Source organism: Volvox carteri (genome assembly GCF_000143455.1).
Source record: "Volvox carteri f. nagariensis unplaced genomic scaffold VOLCAscaffold_5, whole genome shotgun sequence".
Lineage (NCBI taxonomy): Eukaryota > Viridiplantae > Chlorophyta > Chlorophyceae > Chlamydomonadales > Volvocaceae > Volvox > Volvox carteri.
The window spans coordinates 2,498,832-2,522,292 of record NW_003307548.1 but is presented as its reverse complement, the minus strand read 5'-3'; the positions used below and the strand labels follow the sequence as shown (position 1 = coordinate 2,522,292).

General features: G+C 56.2%; 3 protein-coding genes across 3 annotated transcripts; 1 reads left to right on the top strand and 2 right to left on the bottom strand.

Annotated features, from left to right (window-relative positions):
• Positions 1–5,395: 5,395 nt before the first annotated feature.
• Positions 5,396–10,248, bottom strand: VOLCADRAFT_103394 (uncharacterized protein; the record flags this gene model as incomplete). The annotated part of the gene is made up of 10 exons (XM_002947116.1): positions 5,396–5,960; positions 6,116–6,197; positions 6,685–6,816; positions 7,184–7,393; positions 7,580–7,753; positions 8,109–8,201; positions 8,293–8,358; positions 8,749–8,897; positions 9,556–9,717; positions 10,083–10,248. 10 exons carry the CDS (start codon positions 10,246–10,248, stop codon positions 5,749–5,751), a joined length of 1,446 nt encoding a protein of 481 aa, XP_002947162.1. The 3' UTR covers positions 5,396–5,748.
• A 161-nt stretch (positions 10,249–10,409) lies between these two features.
• VOLCADRAFT_87542 (uncharacterized protein) lies at positions 10,410–10,848 on the bottom strand (the record flags this gene model as incomplete). Its single annotated transcript, XM_002947115.1, has 2 exons — positions 10,410–10,677; positions 10,708–10,848. Coding segments are annotated over 2 exons (409 nt in total), but the record flags the coding sequence as incomplete, so codon positions are not given.
• Positions 10,849–11,416: 568 nt separating this feature from the next.
• Positions 11,417–23,158, top strand: VOLCADRAFT_103393 (uncharacterized protein; the record flags this gene model as incomplete). Its single annotated transcript, XM_002947254.1, has 17 exons — positions 11,417–11,575; positions 11,648–11,894; positions 12,088–12,315; positions 13,414–13,513; positions 16,319–16,470; positions 16,538–16,693; positions 17,088–17,210; positions 17,311–17,433; positions 17,541–17,645; positions 17,732–17,872; positions 18,041–18,068; positions 18,233–18,664; positions 19,357–19,556; positions 19,605–19,943; positions 20,219–20,359; positions 20,609–22,351; positions 22,883–23,158. The coding sequence occupies exons 2-17, from the start codon at positions 11,712–11,714 to the stop codon at positions 23,156–23,158; spliced, it is 4,470 nt and encodes a 1,489-aa protein (XP_002947300.1). The 5' UTR covers positions 11,417–11,575; positions 11,648–11,711.
• Positions 23,159–23,461: the final 303 nt, after the last annotated feature.

The window sequence follows — 23,461 nt, the reverse complement described above, 5'->3', positions numbered from 1 at the left end:
TGAAGATTGCGGAGGCCATCACTATGCTTGCATTGGACCCTGCGCCAAAAGTAAGTGGTGCATTTTCCAATGGGGATTAAGTCGCGAGGTTGGGCAACAGACGGGCCCGGAAGCCTTCTTGGTTTGTTATGATAAAGGCCCCGGAAGGTGTTGTTGGTTTGTGCAGCTGCCGCTTACTTGGTTGACTTGTGAATGAGGCGATTCGGCCGGGATGGGATGGAACTCACAATTTTCGTGGTTTCACCATTCGGTGTAACGATGCCGGGGAGGGGGAGAGGGGGAAATCTCTTTCGCGCGCTTCATTTTACAATGTCACTTCACACACTATCCTAACTTTGCTTATGTGCACTTTGCTCTCAGGTTGCTCGGTACGGCCGCGACGTACTGCGGATCGCGCAATACGAGCTGTCTTTCGCCGCGGCAGGCGGAACACATGGCGCAGCCAACGGCAGCATGTCGCCCCGGCGGGGAGACGCGTCTGTTGGTGAGTGGCTGCGCCAGGTTGCAGCTCCTGTGTGCCGCTCCTCGTGGCAGATGGACGTCTGTGATGGATGCTGTGAGGCCGTGGCAGCCCCCCGCCCCACTGCCCCCTGAGGCTATGTCGGAATCCTTCGTGACACTGCCGGTGTCGGCCGCCCTTCCTTGCTGCTCACTGTACGACAGGCTCGTTTGCCGCCAAGCTGAAGCCGCGCTCGTGGCGTAGCGGCTTCACCATCGCCGGACTGCCCAACCTGTCGCGCACCTCGACCGATCCGCATGACCCGCACCACGCGGGCTCAGCCTCCTCGTCGTACAACCCGTCTACATCCGTACCGGGTGTGGCGGCGGGGGGAGGCGCCTCCTCTGGGCCGCCCTCAGCCATGATGCGCCGTATGCCCGCGGGTGGTGCGGGCGCAGGGATGGGCGCCGGGGCCGGCGGGAGCGGAGGTGCGGCAGCCAGTGCCGCTACGTCCACGTCGGCATCACCACCGTCACCTGGCCGGGATGTGAACCTGGCGTACAGCAGACATCCGTACACGTTGCGCACAGTGTCAGGTAAGTATTTCCAGTTGCAGGCACGGACTATGTGGAACTATATGTTGCAAGAGTGCTCTTGTGAGAGTGAGTGCTCCTGTGCTCCTCCTGTTGCCGAGGCATCCGTGTGCTTCTTCACAACGCAACGGCACGACGTGTCACCTGTTGGGGCGCTGATGATGATTTCGCCTGGAGCAAAGGAAATCTGGTCAAATGGTCGTCAAGAAGCGCTTCTAGTGGGACCTTCCTGTCTCTGCCTCATGTCTCATGTTGGTGTGCAGACCAGCCGTACTTGGGGCCTGCCGCTGGTGGCTCTAGCGTGGGCGGCCTCAGCGACTACGACCAGACCCATCACGGGGGCCACCATAGCTACGCTGATACACGGGCACATGGCGGCTCCGGGCTGGCAGGCGCCATGCTGAGTGGGGCCCAGGTGAGAAGGGAGCGAGGTCAGCCAGCGGTGGGAATGAAGTGAGGCCAGCTTGCGCTATTGTGCACCGGCACGGCGATTTAAACCTTGTCGGTCCCTTGCATCATGGCTTTTCGTCGAGCGAGCCGTTGGCGCGCCGTTGACTTGGTGCTTTGCGCGCCTCCGTTTTTTTCCTTCAGTCCTTCATATTCTTTTGCATGCTGACCGCTGCGGCGCAGGACCCCGCGCCGGCAGGCGCGTTGCCTATGGGTCAGCCGGTACCCGTTCCTAGGAGTCTCATCTACGGCCTCTCGTGCGAGTACTTCAGCAGGCCCATGCTCGAGCCCCAGGTGGGGGGGAATTGATTTTAATATATAGCGCTTGACTCTCTAGGGCACAAAGGAATGAAAAATGTTAATTAACTTTTCGTTTTAGTGTTCCCAGCTGCAATGAGCTCTAAAGAGGGAGGGCGCGCCCATAATCCGGCAGGGAGATTGTTATGACGTGCAAGAAAGGGAGGGATGGGATCGGTTGCGCTACTGATCTACTGTTTAGTCGTCGCCTGGACAGCCCCCGTGTGGAAGGGGTTGCGTCGACATCGAATGCGTTCTCTCGTGCCCTAGCAAGCTCTGATGGACAGCGCCTCTCCACGCCTACCTGGTCAGACGGTTGAGGAGTTATAACTTGCCCCTTGTGCTCACCCATGGTGCCCGCCGCCGCTGGCCGTCAGTCATCCGCCTGGCGGGAGTCCGACGGCGCGAAGTTGTGTCCTTGGACAGCCCCTGTCGACCCGGAGCGTAAGGCGCGGCGGCGTGCCATGATGGACATGGCAGCGGCGATTTCGAAGGCCATGCGCACGCCGAAGCTGCGTGAGCAGGTATGGCGCTGTGAACGGCATATTTTTCATTTCGTTGCTTGGACCTGGTCCTGGTCCTGGTGTACCTTTGGTCCTCGACGTTTAGGCCTTGCGTGTGTCGAATGTTCGTTTTTGTGTGAAGCTATGTATGAAAGAAGCTCGTTCCAGCAGCAGCAGATCCTGGCTTGTCCACGTCGTTAGGAGGGACCCCTTAACCCGTCTTGAGCCCCTACGCACTTTCACTTCCTCTCGTCCAATCCCCGGGCGCGCTTTCGCTATGCCCACCAGCTTCACTCAATCGAGTCGGGGCCGGAGCCCGTATCAGCGCTGACCTTCCACCCCTACCACCAAGTCCTGGTGTCGGCGGACGTGCGGGGTATGCTCAAGGCACACACGTACCCCGATAACAAGCTGTTGAATAACTTCCACGTAACCAACGGTGAGAGGGACCAGGGAGCCTCAGACCACCTCTTGACGTAACTGTGACTCTCGATGTCCAAAGTAAGGGATCCGTTGCCGACGCTTAATATGCGGAGGGACTTACGGCTACTCTTGGACGTGCTTCAGTGCGACTAGGGGACGACTGCCCCGGCATGCCCTACAACACTTGGTTTCCGACAACCCGTTCCGGATGGATGTGGGTAACGCCTTTCTGCGTTAGCCTCTGCCAGTACCAAGGTAGAACCCTTCTAAAGGTCCCCGTTGTGTTGTGCACCCAGATGCGGATATCGACAATTGTCAGTTGCTCAGCCCTCGACCCGCTTGCTTGAAGCCACAACTTGGGCATCAGTTCCCATGCCTGGTTTTATAGCTTAGTCAAGCTAAGGCGTTAGCGTTGCAACAGCGATGTCCTTTGCAAGTTGTCATGAAGGCAGCGACTCCGCCCTCCACACAATTGGTTACTTTCGCGAGTGGAAGTGAGATGCGGATTGCGGCTCCTTGGCTTCCCCCACCGCCTGTCCGCGTGTATTGATAGGGGCACCGCAGGCCGAGTCGCGTACCTCGCTGCCGTCCCGAGTCGTGTTCTTGCGACATATCAACGAGGCGGACGGTCCACTCCTCATGGCGGGTAGTGCGGATGGGGCGGTGCGGGTGTGGCGCTCCTACTTAAACCAGGGAGAGCAGCGCATGGCGACAGCCCTGCAGGTGAAGTACCCCTGAGCGTCGGGTGTGGTCTTCCTCGGGCTTTGCGGAAAAAACATATTTGCATGTTAGGATTCTAACATGTTAGGATTCTGTTGCTAATAGGTGCACATCTAGACGGTGTGCAAATCGATCGCCGCCAACTTCGTTGGTGGCATTTCCAGAAGGGATTGGTGAGTTTTAGGTTGCTCGTCCGCTCATCATAACCCTTCACCCGCCTGGTGCTTCCCCCAGGCTGTCTCCATACATCTTGTGCCGACGCTGTCGTTTCCGACCGTCTACAACTGGAGTCCTTCAGCCTGTCACCTGTTCGCCTCGGGTGGCAAGCAGCCTGACTACATTTACGTGTGGGATCTGCTTAGGGAGCACTGCCACGCCGTACTCCCGCTGGCGGGGGCACCAGGGGGTTCCACAGCTGCTCCAGGGGGCGTTGTGCCGCCGGGCGTCGCTTGGCCGGCAGCGTCAGGAGCACCGGCACCTGGCGGGACGGGTGTGGAACAGCTGCTGCTTAGCACGTTGGATCCCAACCTCTTGGTCCCTGTATGCACCGACGGTACGCTCCGCATCTTCGATCTGCGTGCCCCTGCGGCGCCTCGTCTGATTCTGCAGCCTCTGGGAAGGGCCGCTTTAACGGGTTCAGTGCTGGAACCCGGCGGCCGCCAGGGCATGGTGGTGGTGGCTGGGGAGAAGGGGGAAATGCGCTGGTTGGACTTGCGCGGTGGCACGGGTGCAGGGCCTGGGGGTGGCAACGGGGTGGCGACGGTGTTAGCTGAGGAGGCTCCTGGCCATAGCGGGCCCGCCAGTGCCGCTGTTGACGCGGCCCTCACGTACAAGACAGTGCAGGCGCACACGAAGGGTGGCGTATGTGCGCTGGCTGGCCACACATTGGCGCCTTTGCTGGCAACAGGAACGACCTCCCAGGTGTGAGGGTGTCCGCGGCAAGGGGGATGCATGCACGGGTCGCAGCCGGGGTTCTTAGTCCAAGTCAGGCTATGTATAGAGCATGATTCTGCTGTTTCGTTCTAACAGGGTTAGCAGGGCTACTGTTTGCCTGTGAGCGGAAATTGATCCGACCTTGCTTTTTGATTGCCAGGTTGTCAAGATCTGGACAGACGATGGCGACGTGGTTGGCACGCTGCGCCCTGGCAACAGTTCCAACCTCCTTGCGCCGCACAAAGTGGGCCCGATTACGACTATGGCGTTCCATCCTTACCAACCTGTACTGGCAGCAGCAGGCATGGACCATTGCACCGTCTACGAACTGTACGATCCAGGGGCTGCAGATCGGGCAGCCGTGGCTGTGCGAGCGGAGCGGGCCGGTAGCATAGCATAGCATAGAATAGCCATAAATAGCTGTTGGTTGGCACACGTGCTCTGGCCTGCTGTAGCCCACACCCCTCTAGGGCGGCGGGGGTGTTGAGTGTTTGTTACGTTGTTTGACGTTTTTGTGCGACACTGTGCAGGAAATCTCGCGAAGGGCGGCAGGGGGCGGGACGGGAGAAGGGAGTGCAGGGTTTTTCTTTTGCAGGGTTCTGTTGCTGAACATTGTGGTTCCGGGAGCGATTTTTCTGGATCTGGAACGGCGCACCGAGGACGTGACGTAACTAAACCCTCCTCGACTGGACACGGATGGACTTGACTAACTTCCGAAAACCATGTGCCCAGTGGGATGGAGTAAATGGGTGAATGAATTTTATGTGCATCGGTAGGAGAAGATGGTTGTAGTGGCCTGAACATTATCGGCACCGAGGCGAACTGGCCTCCCGCATAGAAGCAGGGCGCTATCGGTCGTTACGGGGATTTATGGCCTTTCTCGAAGGACGGCAAAGTACGAGTCAAGTGGCCACGGAAACTCCGTGCTAGTTCTTGAATGGCGTGATTGTAATGTGCGGCCCTTGGCCGTCGTCGGATAGTCCGAGAGTCCGTTGGGGCTCCCAAATACCTTTCCAATGACGGAAGTCGGCATTCAAATTGACGGGCAGTCGGCATTCAAAGCGCAACGGTGCACGCGACATTGTATCCCCGTCGCATATGGCGCATATTGCGCATCAGCCTTGTTACACCACAGTAATCCGCCGGGCATTCTCCCCCCTGAAAGTTGTGGCTGCCCGTTTCATACCGTGTACTTCTAGCCATCTTTCAGGCTAACTCGTAGCAAAACTTGCGTTGTCAAAACACCGTTTTGCCAACCGGGGCAGGAATCTATTAATAACCTCCAAATCGCTGTACCGCCATCTAAGCAAATGGAAATTGGAATCAAGATCACAAGAGTTGCCCAATCCTGAACACAACTGAGTCTGCCGAGCCGATCGGCCTTTGTATGTCATTAGTCATCATCGAAAGTGACTTTGCTTGCTTTCGCGTGCACGTCGACATCACGGAAGTGTGCGCCATACATCTTTGACTCCTTCTTCTTGACCGCCGTCCCAAACTTGAGGAGTTCAGCCGGGACCTCTTGCCCCGCCTCCCGTAGCACGTTTATAAGCTCGCCTGCCCGGGGCTTGTCTGGTCCAGCGCAGAAGAAAGTGTGGGCGATACCTGCGGTGCGGTGCATACATATTCGACACATCAATGGAGGATCAGCCGAGTATCTTCGTATATACGTATTTGTGCCTGTGCCGACAAGCACGTGCAAACACTAGTTGAGTCCAGCTTTTGCTACCAACTCCCACCAGGTTGCCTAACAGCCTCACCAGTCTTCCCCGCTCGGCCTGTGCGACCTATGCGATGCACGTAGTCCTCTGTGGTAAGTGGGAAGGAGTAATTGATAACGACCTGTACAAAGGGGATGTAAGGCATACGTAAGTGTATTTCTACAAAGACCGGATCTAGTAGTGCGGTTCTAATACGGTTGCATTGATAGCCGCAATGTGGCACAAGCGGTCCATGCTTGCGGAATCGCCCGGTTCAATTTGCAGCTCGATCACACAAACGTTGCCCGCACGGGGGCCATCTGAGAGTGGTAGGGCTTTGCTGGGTGGGGTCTGATGGCCCTCCGCACTTGGGGAAACTTCAGATTGTTTCAAGATGCCCTGTCTGCACCGGTGCGTTTCATTTCCATTACCGTTATTGCAAAAGGGCTTTCTACGGTCACTGCCAAATGCCATGGGCCGAAATCCAAAGGTGCTGGGCATGGTAGCAATGCCTAAAAGTGCCTAGCTTTACCCATCCGGCCAATGAGCGACGCAAAGGCGCAGAACCTACATCACCTTGCCAGGCCCACCTCACCAGTCCGCTGATCCTACTGAATAAGCAATCTTACCTCAACGTCCGGGATGTCCAAGCCGCGCGCAGCCACATCCGTCGCAATAAGCAAAGGCACGACCCCCGACTTGAACTTATCCACAGCGTCCGTCCGCTGCTGCTGGCTAATGTCGCCGTGAATGGCAACAGCCTTTACAGCAACACCGGGCGGGAACAAGTAAGCATGGCACAAGTAAGCATGGCACAAGTAACACATGTTGCGCAGTGGACATCGCAAAGGAAACCTAGCGGTGACCACAGTTGGTTTCCCGTGCAAAGCAAAGCAGGCAAAGCAACACCTGCCATACTCGTGCCTGGACGCAACTCACGCAACTCCAAATCGCATCCATTAGCGAGTTACCCAATCGCGAAATGCAAACTAACTAACTCTTCCCAACTGCCCGGCTTAGTTGGGGATTTGAGGCGACTTTTCGGCAACACGCGGCGCCTCATGAAGCGGCCTCTGCAGCCAAGTACGTTTTCCTACCAGCTTGCCTTGCATCCAGATTTCTACGTACCTTCCAGCCTTTGCGGCTGAGCAGTTGCTCAACGCGCGGAGCCTCCTTCTTGTAGAGCACAAAAATGATGACACGGTTCTTGCGACCCTTCGCGCCGTGGTACTGCTGAAGTAGCTCAAGCAGCCTGCCGTCACGCGCATTCGGATCAATGACATCCACCCGCTGAGTGATCGAATGACTGGCAGCAAGGTCCTGGCTTCCAATGGTGACCTGTGCGGGACGATACACGATACACACAAGCTATTCATCATCGCATACTAGGGCGGTCTTGATGGCGCTTAGCGTTAACAGCAGTATGCATCCATGAAGGGATGATAATAAAGCTCTTTGGAATAATCCGGTTAAAAGAAAGGTTCTGCCCTTCTTTTCGGCTTACCCTTCCACCGTGCCGCTCACCTTCACGGGATGTGACAAGAACGCAATGGCCAGTTTCTGCACCGCCGCAGGCCACGTTGCGCTGAACATAAGCGTCTGCCGGTCGGCCCGAGTAAGCCCCATGATTGCACGGATGTGCGGCTCGAAGCCCAAATCGAGCATACGATCCGCCTCGTCAAGGACGGCGTATGTGACCTGCAGCAAATCATTGATTGAATTGCACATTAGGACATTCCGTGATATCAGCCAAAAGGGATGACCCGGTCGAACTCTGTCGAGAGTTGTTCCACATCACACCAGAGCAAATACGCAAAAGCCTCCTCACAAGCTAAGGCTTGTTTAGATGCGTCCTATTGCAGGTTGACGGTGCCTTACTGCCACGTGGCCTTTACTTGGTGGCATCTTGTCGAGAATCCCCCGAACCCCACGCGGGATGGAGCCCAAACACAGGTTAGATACCTGATATCTTGGGAAGGACACTCCACTACCCACAGGTGTAGAGTTGTGCCCGGTATCCATTCACAACACTACACCACGCCCATGCACCCACCTTCTTGAGCTGCAGCACCCCGTCGTTGAGCAGGTCCTCCATGCGGCCGGGAGTGCCCACCACAACTTCCACACCGCTTTTGAGCGCGGCCACCTGCGGCAGCACCATTACGCGTTACGTACCGTTCTCCCCGCTGCCTCCGAAAGCCTGAACGACTGGCACCTGAGACTGACTTGTTACCCACCTGGGGTCCCTTGGGAACACCGCCATAAACGCAGACGGTCCGCACGCTGCACTGGCTCCCAGCTTCCTGTGCGAGAGCAGAGACACGGACGTTTTCAAACTGGCTGGTGGACTTGCTGGGCGGTGAAATACTGGGCGCCTACGGTGTCGCCGTTGGATGACGACAAGGGTAATGCAGATGCCGCCTTAACACACCGTAACGAAATTTTCGACCTTCACAAGTCGTGTGTGGTACAACTTGAGATGCATATACCCGTCCCGTAACGAGCCCGTACGAGCCGGGAGCCCAGCGGACAAATAAGAACTGACCAATGGAACAGTGACAGAAAGAAACACACAGCCGTCAAGAACTGAACATTTTTGTATCAGCACGTGAGCCAGAGATGAGCCAAATACTGTACAGAAGGGCATCCTTGGCGGCAAGCCCCACCAAGATAGGGGTCCCATTCGTGCTCACCTCCAAGACCTGGTTGATTTGCAAGGCCAGCTCCCGGGTAGGCGCCATCACGATGGCAAACGGGCCCTTACCGGACACCACACCGTTGTCGCGCTGGGCGGCGATGTGCCGGAGCATGGGGAGTCCAAAACCGAGCGTCTTGCCGCTGCCTGCACGTTTCAGTACCAGTGTTCAAAACATGCGGCAGGTCTTAAGGTCGCAGCACACAACAGCAGGCAGCCAACCACCCACATGTCCACACCAAGTCAATCCATTCCAGGTCGGCTTGCAGACAAGCCGTGCACCTTTCTTCGCCTCCCATGCCCCCTGTCGCAAACCCAATTTGCCCCCAGCTCTCTGCCCAAGAGATTACCGTGACAAGAATACCGTGAAGAAAACGAGCGACGAGTCGCTACTCTTATTAGTCGCATTTCCTGAATGTGTGGGATACAGGTGTTTAGCATCACCCGTGGCCACTAACCTGCCAGTCCCTACCATCAACTGTACTTCAGGTCACCCTCATCCTTCCCACCCATGCCCGCCAGATCGGTGCTCATATAGCACCCACCACAACCGGGCTCTGGTGGTGGAATCTGCTGCCGGGTAAACGGCGGCGACAACTCCACTCCTGGTCGGCTTGCAGGTCACCGCGATCGGGTCCATCACCGCACACCGACGTGGCGGTACATCGACCCTCTCTAACATTCGGGGGATTTTTATCCTGCTCACTGTCGGAATCTATCCTAGAACCTCCAGGAACACAATGCCGCGCCTTACTGTTGTGTCCGAATATGTGCTGTTTGAGCAATGTGGAGAGCGACTACTCACCCGTGGCTGCGATACCAATCAGGTCCCGTCCCGCCAGGATGATGGGCCAGCACTGAGCCTGGATAGGGCTGGGCGACACGAAGTTCCGTGTGGCGTGAAGCATGTCCGACGGGAGCCCCGTGTGCTCGAACGCGAGCACCGGCTTTATGTCCGTAGGGCCGCCTGCCGTGTCAAGTAGAATGGTAAGGGCGGGAAGGGCAGTGCACAGACAGCCGCAAACGTGTCGTGTGGTAAAGCGTAAGGTTCAGCCGTATACGCCTTACACCAGTCATGTGTGTCAGTTCACATACAGCCCTCCGGAAGCTGATGTTCGTTCCATAGCACTGCCACGGGTTCGCCGAGGCGTTCAGTGTGGAGCTGTGGTTTCGATTTTAACCCAGTATCATTAAAATCCAAATGCAGTACCATAGAGAATTTGCCACGAAGACTGCTGGTGTAAGGTACGTATTTTCTATATGTGGCTACTGCCAGCTTAGGCATGCCAATCCACACTGAGCTCAGCTGTTACCACAGGCACATGAACTTACCCGCCTCAAAGTCGTCCTCCGGACCAAAGCCCTCAATAGTGATGCGCCGCTCAGAGCGCACCTCGGCTACACGCTCAGCTGTGAACGCGGTGACGTCGGGGTGTTCGTTGTACAACGACTTGATTATTGGCTTGCCAGCATTCGCCAGCTGAGCGTCACCAACCATAGCATGTTTGCTGTGATGCTTGCTATGGTGATTGTGGTGGCGCGTATGGTGGTGACCGTTGGCGCTGGCCTGCCCGTTTGCGGCGGCTGTGTCCTTCTTCTGCTCCCGTTTCTGCTTCTTTGAGGGTTTTCCGTTGGCGGTATCATCCGTCGTAGGCTCACAGGTGCTGTCCTGTTCGCGCTTCTTCTCTTTCCGCTTTTGCTTTCCATCCGCCGGGTCCTCGGCACCAACTCCCGTGAAGGTGGCACTGTCCGCAATCGCCTGCTCCCACTTACTAATCTTCTTCTTCAAACGCGCCTCTTCGTCACGCCCCGCGTCAGCACTTATTGTACCGGCGTTGATTCGTTTGGTAAGCTTAGCCAGCTTCTTCTGGAATAACGCAAGCTTGGCAGCAGCATGTTCCGCCGTCATCGCTCTGCCAAGCAAGTTCTACAGGACGACACACACACACACACACACCCCTGCAAATCCCAATCCGAGTTCAAGGTGATCAATCGGAGAACGAAAAAGGTATGCCACAAGGATGGAAATGGTCCAGTGGCAGCAACAACATCCTTGCAGATGGAATCCCCAGCGTAAACAGGCAGCAAAAAGAGGCATTTTTAACTCGAAAGGGAAGTGCCCGCATATCTTGAAGATGCTTCTAGGAAACTTTAAAGCCGCTAAAGCAAAACACTTGAAACCCGTGGCAGGGCAGGTTGAGCAACATATCTACGCAAAGCTCGTGGACCTATTAACCCACCAGGACCTCTTGACGGCGACCGCCGCCGATGTCGCCTTCCCGTTCCCTGTTGCAACAGGTCGCTTTCCTGGCCTTTATCAGGTACAGCAATAACCGATATGTTTGTTTGTTAGAACTATGCTGACCACGCGTATTGCGTACCAGGCGTAGCGTGGCTTTAAAAGGCAATCAAAGTGGTGTGAGCGGAAAGGACTACGCAGACACAGAATAACAAGTTGCTGAGGAATGCTTGTAGATGATGAGAAATACACGTATTGGAATCGGAGCTGGAACTTGTACGCCGTCGTCGCCCATTAGAATTCCTGTCGGACAACGAACTCCGTTGCCTCCATAGGGCATTATAATAAGCTCACTTATAATCTCTGCCCCGGAAGAAACACCCTATACGTATTCTGTACATTATAATACCATTAGAGGAAGCCTGTGCCCTTTCTTCCTTTATACCGCACGTTTGCCTGTCCTACTGTTGCGTATTCTCATCAAAGCCTCTGCAATCCTATTCATGAGAAACCTGTAGCAGAGGACATGTTGGAATTGGACCTGTGGCAGGCCGTGCGGGCGCTTCGACCCGAGGACGACGCGAAGGTAATCGATGTCGGCGCCACCTCGTATGCATCTATCTGGGCTCAGTATGGTGGCGATTGCAATGACACCCAGGGACATAAGGCCACAGCAATTTTCTACGCTGGCAACCTTCTAGACCGAGTGCTCGCATTCCACTATGGCGCCAATTGCCCCATCAGAGATGTTTCGCAAGGCTTTCCAGGACTTTGTGTCGGACATCGATGGCCTGCGCTTAGGGGACGCGAAAGCGGCACAAACTGACTGCAAAGCCAGGGAGGCCAAGGCCGCAGAGGGTGCCGGCACGCTCGTGAGACCCGTCCCCCTCCGCAAGCTCTTCCTTGTGAGTTTTATGAGGATTACAACCCGAATCCAGAGCAAGGGGATGCGAGTGTGGGAATGGGACAATAGTTGCGTGAATAACATCCTGGCACATCAGGAACCGTGCAGGAAAATTGGATAATCTTTTCAATATGTTATAATTGCCCTTTGATAATCCCCGCCCCAGGACCGAGTTATCAATCTTGTTGTCGGAGGCAAAATGCGTGAATGCGCTACCCTTCATCACCTTGCGGATGATACCGGGTGGAGCCCGGGTATGTTGTGGACAACCGGGCACAGTGTACGACAAGACCGGTACCATAGAGCCAAACAACAAGGGCTTCTTTGGGTGTGCTGTGTGTAGCAGTGGCGCCCTCCCTGCCAAGAGGTTTCCCAGCTTGATTGCTATCGGAAGAGGTGCAGGTCCAGCAGTGAGAGTGGAGGTAGGTCACTGAGTAGGCCAGGCACCAGTCGGTAATTACCTACCCCCCCAACAGGCTGTACCATTGCTCACGCCATCATAGTTTGATTAGTCACACCGCAAGTTACACCACTACCCTGTTCGAACTGTACATTGATGATGGATTCCATCGTGCTGTGAAGAAACGGCCAGGAACCTTGGTGTTGGTGGCATCCTCAAAACAGTCAATGTCCAGGTAGCGCCCCTGCAATGAGGGGCGGTGTAAGAGCTGTTGATAAACCTCGGGATGCAAGCTCCACTGGGTGACATCCTCTTCCTTGCTGATACAATCCGCCTGCTGCTGAGCTGCTGTTTGGGGATACCACACTGTCTCAAATTCCATGTCGGAACAAGCACTAACTCTATACAGCCGTGCCACTTCCTCCAGGTATTGGCCCGTACCCTTCTGTCCCAGAATACAGAAGTGAGCAGGCTGGCTATCCATCTGGTACTGCACTCAAACCCTAAGTTTACAAGTCCACAGATCAGTTCCGGTGCCTGCTCCTGCAGCCATTCCAACACCAATGTGGCTGCCCATAGTTCTCGCACCGTGCTGCTGAGGCGGCCCTCCACCAATTGCTGGATCACATCCTTGGAGAAGGGAACTTGCATGACTGCATCTCCAAGCTCACGGTTGGGTAGAAGGGCTGCATATGCCTTCTCCGAGGCGTCACCTGCAATCTGTAATTGAATGGCGCTCCATTCCACCACCATGCCCTCCCATCCCTAGTATGGAGGACCTCCAGGAAAGTTGCCGCTGCATCCAAGACATGCTGCGGTTGTCCCACCGCCTCATCCCAGGAGCACTTGCCCTGCAACACTCTTCCCACTAACCTACTATGCAAGGGTGCCAGTGACACTGCCAAACTCATGGCTATAATCTTACCCGCTATGCGAGCCACCTGCCACATGGTTAGTTGTGTAGCGGCTCTAAACTCCGTCACAAAAGCTTCCGTGGTCCGTGTAGGCATGTGATCTGCATCAAGGATGCCAGCTCAATGGCGGGGCTTGATGACATGGCAGAGTGCATGGCCTCTACTCCATCAGGCAGCTTGAAGCTGAAGGGAATGCCTGCACACAGGTCTGTGTGCTGCTGCTCGTGCTGCATGACACTGTGAGCAGCATTCTGGATACTGGAAAACTGATGGCATCCACGGAATCTGCCGGTGGTGAAGGAGAAGGTGCACATCGTGTATGAGTGCAGGCCCTCATCTTGTAGGCTGTGGTTCCTGGTGGTGGAGTGGTTAGGGTGTCTCATGTACTGGGCTCACATGCCCTTTGGTATCTCCCTGGCTTGCTTTCTGTACACGAACATGAAGTTAGAGGTGTTCCAGCCTGTGTGGGACTATGGAGCCCATCTCACTTTCCTCATCGATGATTATGTGGCAGCAGCCAACACAAAGATCGAGATTAGTTCCTCTGCCGTATGGTGGTCATGATTTTGGTAGCCCTAGGTTTTATGTTGAGTTTTAAGAAGTGCCACCTCATCCCGGTGCAACACCTGTGCTTCCTCGGGCTACTAGTCAATGCATCCAGGCAGGCATTTGAGGTCCCGGGCGGCACTGGAAGCTTTTTGTGATGGAGTTTAGAGCCGCTACACTTAGTTGAAAGCAGTTGCCAAGTGAGAGATGGCCCCCTGCAAGGTTGCAGGGCAAGGCCGGCGATCTGCATGAACCCTGCCTGGGTGAGCGGTGATCCAATGTTCCTCAAAGAACGTCAAAAGTGACACTGGATCACAGTTCAGCAGGCTCACCCAAGGCCGACGCTGTGCAAGCCAGCTATGCAGCTTGTAGGACTGGTTCCGAATCTTATGCCAGCTGTCGGGGGTCCATTGCTGGCATATAGTCTCATATGCAGTTGAAAGTGCCGGACTGGGCATTTGGGGAACTCCAGGCCGACCCTCCAACGAATGAAGGAAGGGTACTTGGCAGCGCTGCCAGCCATAGGGAACACGATGTGGAGCCGGGCGCCCCGGCTCGGTCCAAGCACACATTAGCAACCTGTACGCGCAAGGTCATCTTCAATGCATCAGTACATCCATGACTATCCACCAATTCTCTCGGCACACCTCGGGCTGTTGGCGGCGCCAGGCCTGCTGGGACCGGTCCACACCAGTCGCACTAAAGTTCCATCGCTACAACTTGCGCTGGAAGGAGAAATCCACAACATATTGTGCAAAATCTGACGACGGCTCTTTTGACGAGCCCACCCACCTTCCCTTTCCTCTTTCCTTTCTAGACCATATCTCTGGATTTCTTAGGATTGTCCAGCTACCCGTAACTTATACCGTACATGGCCTTTTGTTGTCGGCAGTGAGACGGGCAGCACTGGAAGGGAAACAGTGGAATGTACTATACATGCTGCTTACTTAGATGCACACGGCAGGAGGGAAGCGAAAGCCTGGTTGATGTTGTTACCGGGTGGTAAAGCTACACCAGTGGCCTCCTTCCCGAGGCAATTCCCTGCTCTCCCCTGCTAGAGGGGCACCCTAATCCATTCACCCCATCCGACTTCAGAGTGTACTCTTTGAGTTTGGCAACTCACCACCAGCATCCAACCAAATCTAGCGGATCAACGGCGCCTCAACTTAGTTCCTGGTCAGCTCGGAAGTTGATTTTATCACGTCCTACACCGTCCATAAGATGGGGGGCCACCTCCCATTTCACCACCTCTCAAACACTCGAGAGGTCGGCAGGCGGTTATGTGCAAGTATGAACTTTTTTGTCTGTAATTTCATTTTGTTTCTTTTTATTCGCGCACGTGACAATTATGTCATGCACAGGGTCGCTGCTTTAGGATCAACGGCAGGAGGCAGACTCTTTTGGTGGTGGAGCAGATGTCATCCGGAAAGGTTGGGACAGCAATGGGTGAAGCGATAACTCCCCTACTTCACACAATCATAGATGGACAAACAGACAGACGTGATGGCACAGACGTGATGTGCAAATGGAACGCACGCACAAAGTCCTGTTGCATTGCAACTGCCATTGTGACGAGATGACTATGGCACCGCAGATCATGGCGGTTATTTTGATGGCGATGCCGCCAGCGAGGATAAGTGTGGGGACGTAGGAGTGCCAGTTCCTATGTATGCCGTGGTGGCGGTGGTAGCGACGGCTTGTGTCTGGACGCCGCTGGCTTGGACGATGGTGCGGATTAAAGGTTTTTTTTACCACCATATCCAGCATGCGGTTTATTACAGCGGGCCCCGAACGGGTCCAGACAACTTCGCACAACACTGTGGGCCCTATCGCTTGCACTGAGTGTCCAGCTAGTCGGGCCAGGGCGCACTAACAGGGCGCTAAATCCAGGAGGCGAAATCCGCAGCGTTCCTACATGCGGAGTACGTGGAGTGCAAATCAGCATATACCCTCTTGGAATGGTGACCATCAGAGCTCATCATGATACGACCCTGCATGAAACTATTGCGGTCGGGGATCGCGGTCTTGTGCTTGAGCATGCAAAGCGAATAGGACTTTACCAGGAAGGCATACGATGTCATTAAGTTTCGACTGCGGTTACTAAAAAACTACAAACAGTTGCAGGAGGCATAAGGCGCAAGCGCGTGGATGGGGAACCATGTATGCTGTTGCCAATGCAGGAGTCTCGTTTCACATGAGGCGTCTTTGGCGCACAAGGAGCTGCAGCCTCGTATGTCCTCGGGCAGGACATCGCGGCAGATTACGGCGTCAGTTGAAACAGTTAGCGAACAATAGCAGTCCCCAAAATGGATTTTAAGATTCTGATAAAATATATCACTTATCCATTCGCATAATTATAGCTGCGATGCAAAAGAGAGGCTTATCATGCCAAAGTAGGTTGCTGACTTGTGCAATCTTCCGCTTTGTCGATTCGTAATATATCTTGGTTATGGCGCAGGCCCAAGCTTAAGGCAACTGGGAGCTCTAAACGCAAAACTGGTGTGATTCCTCGTGATGGCAACCTGCCTGTTTTCCTTGTTTTGACTAATGCACTCGACTTTGCAGGACAATTTCTTGCACGAAAAGATGAAGCTGTTCAGTGGTTTCAACGGGAGGACTTCGATCCTGCCGAATTTATTGGTCTGCTAAACTCCGAGAAAGAGCTTGACCAGGCCCGAAATGAGCTTGTGCAGTTGAGTGATTACTGCAAGCAAGAGGTGAGAGGTACGTGTAATAAAGCTGACTAGTCCTCAGATGTAACACCAGCGTGTATTGCATGGACAGGTGCAGAAGGTCGTCCACGCGCATCACAAGGACTTCCTGGAAGCTAGTCGCAACATACAAGATGTCGAAGTCCTTGTTGACGAGCTTCGCAACTATGTCTCTGGTAGCGTGGCTGTCGTGGCCAACCTCGTGGACCTACCTGCCTTCCCCAAGCAGGTGGGCAAAGGGGCACAGCACCAGAAGCAATAGGCACCTGTTGTCCTGCAGCCATTCGCGTGCAGAACGGATCGATGGTTAATTCTGTCTGCGTGCGCTACTTTGAGCCATGTATAGCGGACATGGGCACTTGCGCCACGATGCCGCCAAGTGGTAACCAAGCATGCGGTGGCACGCTGACACAAATCCCGTGTCTTAATCTTACATGTTGCCGTCTATTTATGCCCTTTACAAGCTCTACGAACCCCTTAGAAGCTTTCCGTAATCTGTGTGACCGCGGCTGCAGCGGTCTTGCATTTCCGGAGCATTTGGGTCCAGGATTTGGGTCCCTTGAGACCGACCAGGGAAGTGCCCGGAAGCTGCTGTGTAACATCAACGTCCCCGGATCACTCAGGTCCCCATCCAGGCCCCCATTGCGTTCAATACCCAGGATTCAATACCTGGGGCCCCGTCGCCCGGACCACATCACCCACGGACCGGAAACATTGGTTGTTTGTTCGCTGTGTCCTCGAACGTCGTAAGGACAGTCCAGTTACCATCGGGAATCGGCACATTTATAGTGTACGGCCTTGTGTAGCTGTTAAGGCTGGCGTGTATTGCTTACCATGGCCACGCAGGGTACGACATCGTCACCGCTTGATGGCGATCTGGCTCGCAGTGAATTGCCGAGCGGTCAGGAGGGACCTTCGACGTGGGAAAGCATCCTTTCCCTGCAGGCGGGGCTGTTGCAAGAGTTGCAGGTTGGTCTCGTCCAACACGGTGTACCAAATTTCCTTGCCTAGCCTTCTGAGGGGCCCTGGATGGTGCACAGTCTCACCCAGGCCGGTGGCACGTTCCGTGGGCACAGGTTGCGGTAGCGGAACAGGAGGTTTCGTTGGCAAGGTCGCTTTTGGATGCAGGACGAGACATAATCGCAGTTGTTGACAGAGATGGAGCACAGCTTGCATCCCAGGTACTTCGGACCATGCGCACTGATGTTTCATGCGCCACTATTGGGTGGTTCCACTGATGCCTCTGCATGTACGACTGCCCGTTCAGGGGAGCAATGGAAGTATTCCGGGTTGGCGGTATGCGTTTGAAGGCGCCCTTGCAGCTCAGAAGGCGATCCTAATAGAGGAGCTGCAGCGCCAGTTGTTGCAGACGAACAGCAGTACACTGGAGCGGCGTCAGGCAGCACAGGTAGGTAGATGACCAATGAGACGGCCTGCTTGCTGGGGCATCAGTGCACTGCAAAGTGAATATGAACACTTTGTGCATTGTTTTCAGAACCTCGGTCTCATCGTTGGGCCAAGCCAAGCCACCCAAGCCCTGTTGGGCTGCCATTCGCTGCGCGTCCGTGCGGCCCAGCAGCACTTGTTGAAGCAGCACTCCGCAGGTGGGTGCGCCGTGGGGTGGGGTCATTGACTCACGCGGGAACTGCTGGTCTGCTGTCTGTACCTATGTCCTGTTGCTGTGCAGAGGAGGGAAGGGAACGATGAATGCATTCTGGCAAAGACACCTTCGTTAGTGCCCTCCAATTTCCCCCTTGTTGTCAGCTAGCTGGTGGTGATCCCGACGGTGTTGAGTACGCTGGTGGACTGGCACAGCGTACATTCCTGGCGATTGGCGCCGCTGCGGAGGACGTGCGGGCTGTGTTCCCGAGTCCTGCATACAGTGCGGGAGCCCTGGAGTCCTCCGACCGGCCCGCAAAGGCAGCAGCCGCCAGGGGCTCTGGGCCCCCTAGCAGCAGCCAGGCGGAGGCCGTGCTACCGCCGGTGTCGGCGCTGGTCGTACAATGGGCTTCGGACGAGGCCCGGCATTGCGCCGCCCTCCTCTGCCGCCACGCGCTAACGCCATTCGTGGCAACAGGCATGGCAGTTGGAGCGCTGCTGTGCGTGGGGCTCGCGCTCGTGTTTTGCGTGGCGCTGGAGTCAAGTCACGGACTGGCTCTACGGGTAGCTTTCATGGGAGAGCTCTGGCCGCTGTTGGAAGGTAAGCGGGGAGGGCAGAGGTGCGTACGCGGCAGTAGAGCGGGTCGCCTGGCTGTGAAAGCGAGACGTGAAGATGCGAAGAAGTGAAGAAGACTTAGGGCACCTTAAGAGCAAATATGCAAATTTTTACTTCACGGCCACCGCTTGCATGTCGCAAGAACTGCATTGCTTTTGCGGTCCCAGCAGTCATTGTTACGCTTACGTCACATCCCTTGCAACGCCGCGCTTAGCAGGTCAAAGGTATCGTTTTCGGAAAGCAGTGTGTTTGGAATGGAGGCTTGGGCATGCTATACCTGCCTGACAAAACCGTTCCAATGAACCTCGTTCCGCCCGCCCCTGTCTGTTTTGATGGTAGCAATTGTTCGGCGCCATCTGCATCGTCTGCGTGAGGAGGCGTCCGCATCTGCGTCTGTGGATGCGACGAACGCTGCTCTGCAGGCGGTCGCGGGAAGCAGTTCGGCGCCAGGGCCTTTTCCAATGCGCGGGGCCAGTGCCACTACTGACCACCTACCCGGCGGCTTTCCCGGGATTAGTGGAGTAAATGGAGGCACGGCCCAACACCCAGACGCGACCTCCTGCACATTCCAGGTCGGTTAAGGAGTAAAGTTATCTTTCTTCAGCCGTCCGGTATATTGAGTGCGCTGTTGTGTACACCATGTCGGCTCGCCATCACGTAACATGTGCTCACGACAGCGGCAGAATGCACAGCCAGGAATGCGGTATTCATGATGATGGATGGCGATTTCGGTGATCATGATGATAACCATGAAAGAATGGTCTTAGTATTAGAATGGCCTTATTACAAATATCGGGCGTACGCAATGAGCGCGAAGCCGTTCACCATTTCTCGCACTTTTTTTCCAGGTGGCGGTGGGCCGACGAACGTCAAGCCGGTCCGCTTGCCTGCCGTTTGTCTAACGCCTCTTCCATGTTCCCTGCAGGAGCAGCTGCCGGTGCTCTTCCCGAGGCCTGACGTGCGGTCAGGCGCGGGAGCACCTGCAGGTCTCACTTGCCTGCACATGCTGCTCCCCGAGCTGAAAGCTCTGGCGGAGGGCCTTGCACCCCTTGCGTCCAGACCGGCAGTAGCCGTGCTCCGCCAGGGGGTGTTGGCAAGTTACGATGCCGTGTGCGAGAAGGTGCACGCGTCACTCTCACGTCTTGTGTCGAGCAACACAGGAGAAGGGGCGAGCAAGGATGCCACCGCTCAGGGTTCCTTTTTGGCTGCATACGTCTCCAGGGCCGTGAAAGCTCTACGAACGTTTGCGGAGTCTGATGTCCAGGTGGGTGGGACCTCCCGCCGATTGAATACTGGTACTAACGAACGGATCGGCATGAACGACAGTTGTGGTAACGAACATGCATGTTATAACTATGATTGGGACAACCTTGGGGTAGCTGCTTTGCATGACGCCATGCGCTGAACATACGGAGCCGCGTCACCGGTAGTGGGTGCAGCCACCGGGGGTGCTGGCTAGATACGTGGAGGAGCTAAACGGTGCCTGTGGACTGTCTGATCCTTACAAACAGATTGTAACTTAAAACTTGCAACGAACAGATTGCACTGGAGTCGTTGGCGTACGTTTGTGGGGCTGTAGCTCCTCTGGAACTTCTGCTGCCGTCACTGGGGCCGCTGAGCGAGCTGCTCACCAAGCTGCCGGAGCCAGCACCCGAAACCGCACCAGCGCAACCCGTGCCGGTGCGACAGCCTCTGGAGCAGCAGCATTCCTTAGGGCTGCTTGACAGGATACGGGTCGAGCTGCGCTCTGATGAGGACGGAGCACACGGGCGTGATGGATGGAGGGATGCAGCCGCACTAGCCCACAGCCCAGAGGCCGGACACAGAGCTTCGGGGGGCCCAGCAGCGCCCGGTGCAGCAGATGTGGCTCGGGTGGTGGACGCGGCCGAGTCCCCTGCACCACGCAAACGCGAATCCGTGCTACCTGAGGCGGGATCCGCCACGGACAAGAGGGATGCCCAGGTTGGGATACAGCCAGGCGCTGGTGCCACGGCCATTCGGGGCGCAGTCCCTGAACACACTGGGGATGAAAGCGCCATTGGAGCTGACACCATTACCCAGCGAAGGCGGGAGACATCAACCGTTCTGCCTGGAGCACGGCGTCAGGAGGCAGAGGGTGAAGCCGTGTCAGATGCAGGCCTGGACGGGCTGGGAGAGTCCCGGAAGCCTCGCCGTCCGCAGCTGCAGCGTCGCAGCAACCTAAGGGCTGACAGCGATGACGGGGTGGCGAGGCCGGCACCGCAGTTTGAACATCTATCCGCGGGTGATGCAGCTGAGCGCGCAGCACCCCGCCGGCGCGACAGGACGACGCAGGACTCCACGGTGGAGGGGACAATGATCGACAGAGGGGAGGGCGGGGTTGCGCTATACCCTGCTCCGCGGCCGTCATCACGGTCCCGACCTGTTGATCAGGGACACTATGCGGGCCAAGGAGGGTCAGGCGCATTGTTTGACGAGAACTTGAGCGAGCGAGCTTCATCCCTAGAGGTGCCGCGCCAGCAGCGGGAGAAGAGAAGCGTGCAGGTCAAGCGCGGAGCGGGGGATTTAAACAATGCAGCGACTAAGTCAGCTTCGCGGCTTGATGGACAGCAACAGGTTGGTGATGAGCAGGAAGCGAAACAGAAAGAAAGCGAGGAGATGCCGCCTGCCACTGGAAGCATTGCCCGTGGCAGCGAAGCAACCCGCAGACGACGGGGCCAGGACCGTACTGTCCGTTTCCAGAAGCCGTCCACGGAAGGTCAGGCCGCCGGGGTTGCAGGGTCTTCCGGGAATGATGATGATGATGATGATGATGATGATGAGGTACCCGCCCGTAAGCCGCAGAAGGTGCGGGCGCAGGAGGGGGCCATGGATTTTGTGCGTCAAGCTTCACGGCAGAATGCCCGTGCAGCCGTGCACTTGGAGGAGCATGAAGGGTCAGGTGGCGATAAGCCGCTGTTGGTGCGGACGTTGCGACCACAGCTGGCGATTTGGTCGCAAACGACGACACAGGGTGCTGATGATGGTCATGATGAGGTCGCAGGCGGTCGTCCGCCAGGTCAGGCACGGGCGACGCGACGGGAACGGGCATTGGGAGGTCGCCAGGGTTCACACACCAGAGGAACCGCTGACACGGATGGGAAGCCGCTCATGCGCAGGCGTGGTGCTCGTGCAGACGTCAGTTCGCTGCCGGACGAAGATGAGGATGAGCAGGAGCTGTCGCAGCATCGGGTTATGCACCATGCCCCACAGGACCGGGAACCTGCCCGAGGCGACACGAGCAACCTTTTGAATGCGATCAGCGCTGCCCGCGAAGCTGCTGCAAGACGGGCAGATGGCGCAACCGCTAGTACTCATGATAATGCGTCCATTACGGCAGCGCCTGGACGAGTTCGTGAGGGCCCTTCGGAGGGTGACGTCAAGGTAGCTGTTGGCGCTGGTGGTCGGAGGCCGAATCGCTTCGGGGTGGTGCTGAGTGATGACGATGGCGAGCCCGTTTCGGCACCTAAGCTGCGGCGGCCCAGACCTGTAAACACAGGAGGACCTGCTGACGCAGCTGCTGCAGCATCAAGTGGAGATGTGACGGAAGTCGGCAGCACTGGGTCAGTACAGGCCAAAGAGGCGGCAGCAACGTCATTTCCAGCAGGCGCTTCACGCCATCAGGATCCACGTGGTCGTCCAGGTCTCCTGGAGGTGAGCAGGCCGCACTTGAGCTATATGTTTGCTATATGTGCAACATAATGTTAAGTGTTGCCTTGGCCGCAGCCTTTAGGTATATTTTGCGGTATGCTGTGCTTACCTGCTGTCCCATTCATGTGTGTGGGACAGGGGGGCATATCTTCACCCGTGGCTGCTACCCGGCGAAACCCTGCCTTCCCCGGTATTTCGGGGCACCCTCATCTAGTCACTCAGTGGATCGCTTAGGTTCCGCACCCACCACCAGCATCCAACAGAACCTGCCGGATAGACGGCGGCCCAACTCCATTCCTGGTCGGCTCGCGAGTCAACTTTATCCCAGATTACCACTGTCCATCGACTAGGGGCACTTTACCTTCCACCATCGGAAGGATTTTCGACCCTGACAGGTCTCGATCCCGGGATCTCCCGGGGGCAATGGTCCGTGCCTTACCAGTAGTGCCCTGACCTGAGTATAAAGTATGTTATGTTTACCTGTACGCTGCACTCGTGAGCTTTGTAAGGCTTCCCCTTGTACTCTTACCACAGGAACGTGAGAGTAGTGTGGCCAAGACGGAGGAAACTTTGGTTACTGGATGGCGGAGGCAAGAGCCTCCAGCTCTGAGTGGCGACTCGGTACCTCCGGGCCGCACCTGCGGATCTCAGTCGCGCGGCACTGGGACGGCGGTTAGTGCGCCTCACGATTTGTCCGGTGAAGGAGGAGTAGCGGCTGCACGAAGGGATTCTGCAGGCAAGCCGCAGACGGCACGCGAGCGCCTTGCGGCTCGTATGGCGGCCAAGGGAGCAGCGCTTGAAGGACTGTAGCCGTTAACTTAGTCCTCTGCAGTGCATGGACCTGAGCACTTCGTGCGCATATGCTAGCCGATGGAGGACACAGGAATAATGCAGTCAATGGTGTTGGGGCACAAAGCCTCAATAGTTACGTGGTGCAGAGGGAGGTTGGTTTTGCTGATTCGGTATGTATGTGCTTGAGGCTGCTAGATGCTGGCCATGGTAGACTGGACGGTGGGACCTGGGGCCGGTGGGTCCAGTGTAACGTTTAGTTATGCGGCTGCACCGATGCGGTGCGGTGGCACCTGTAGGCGGGATGGATGTTGGTGTCTAGCA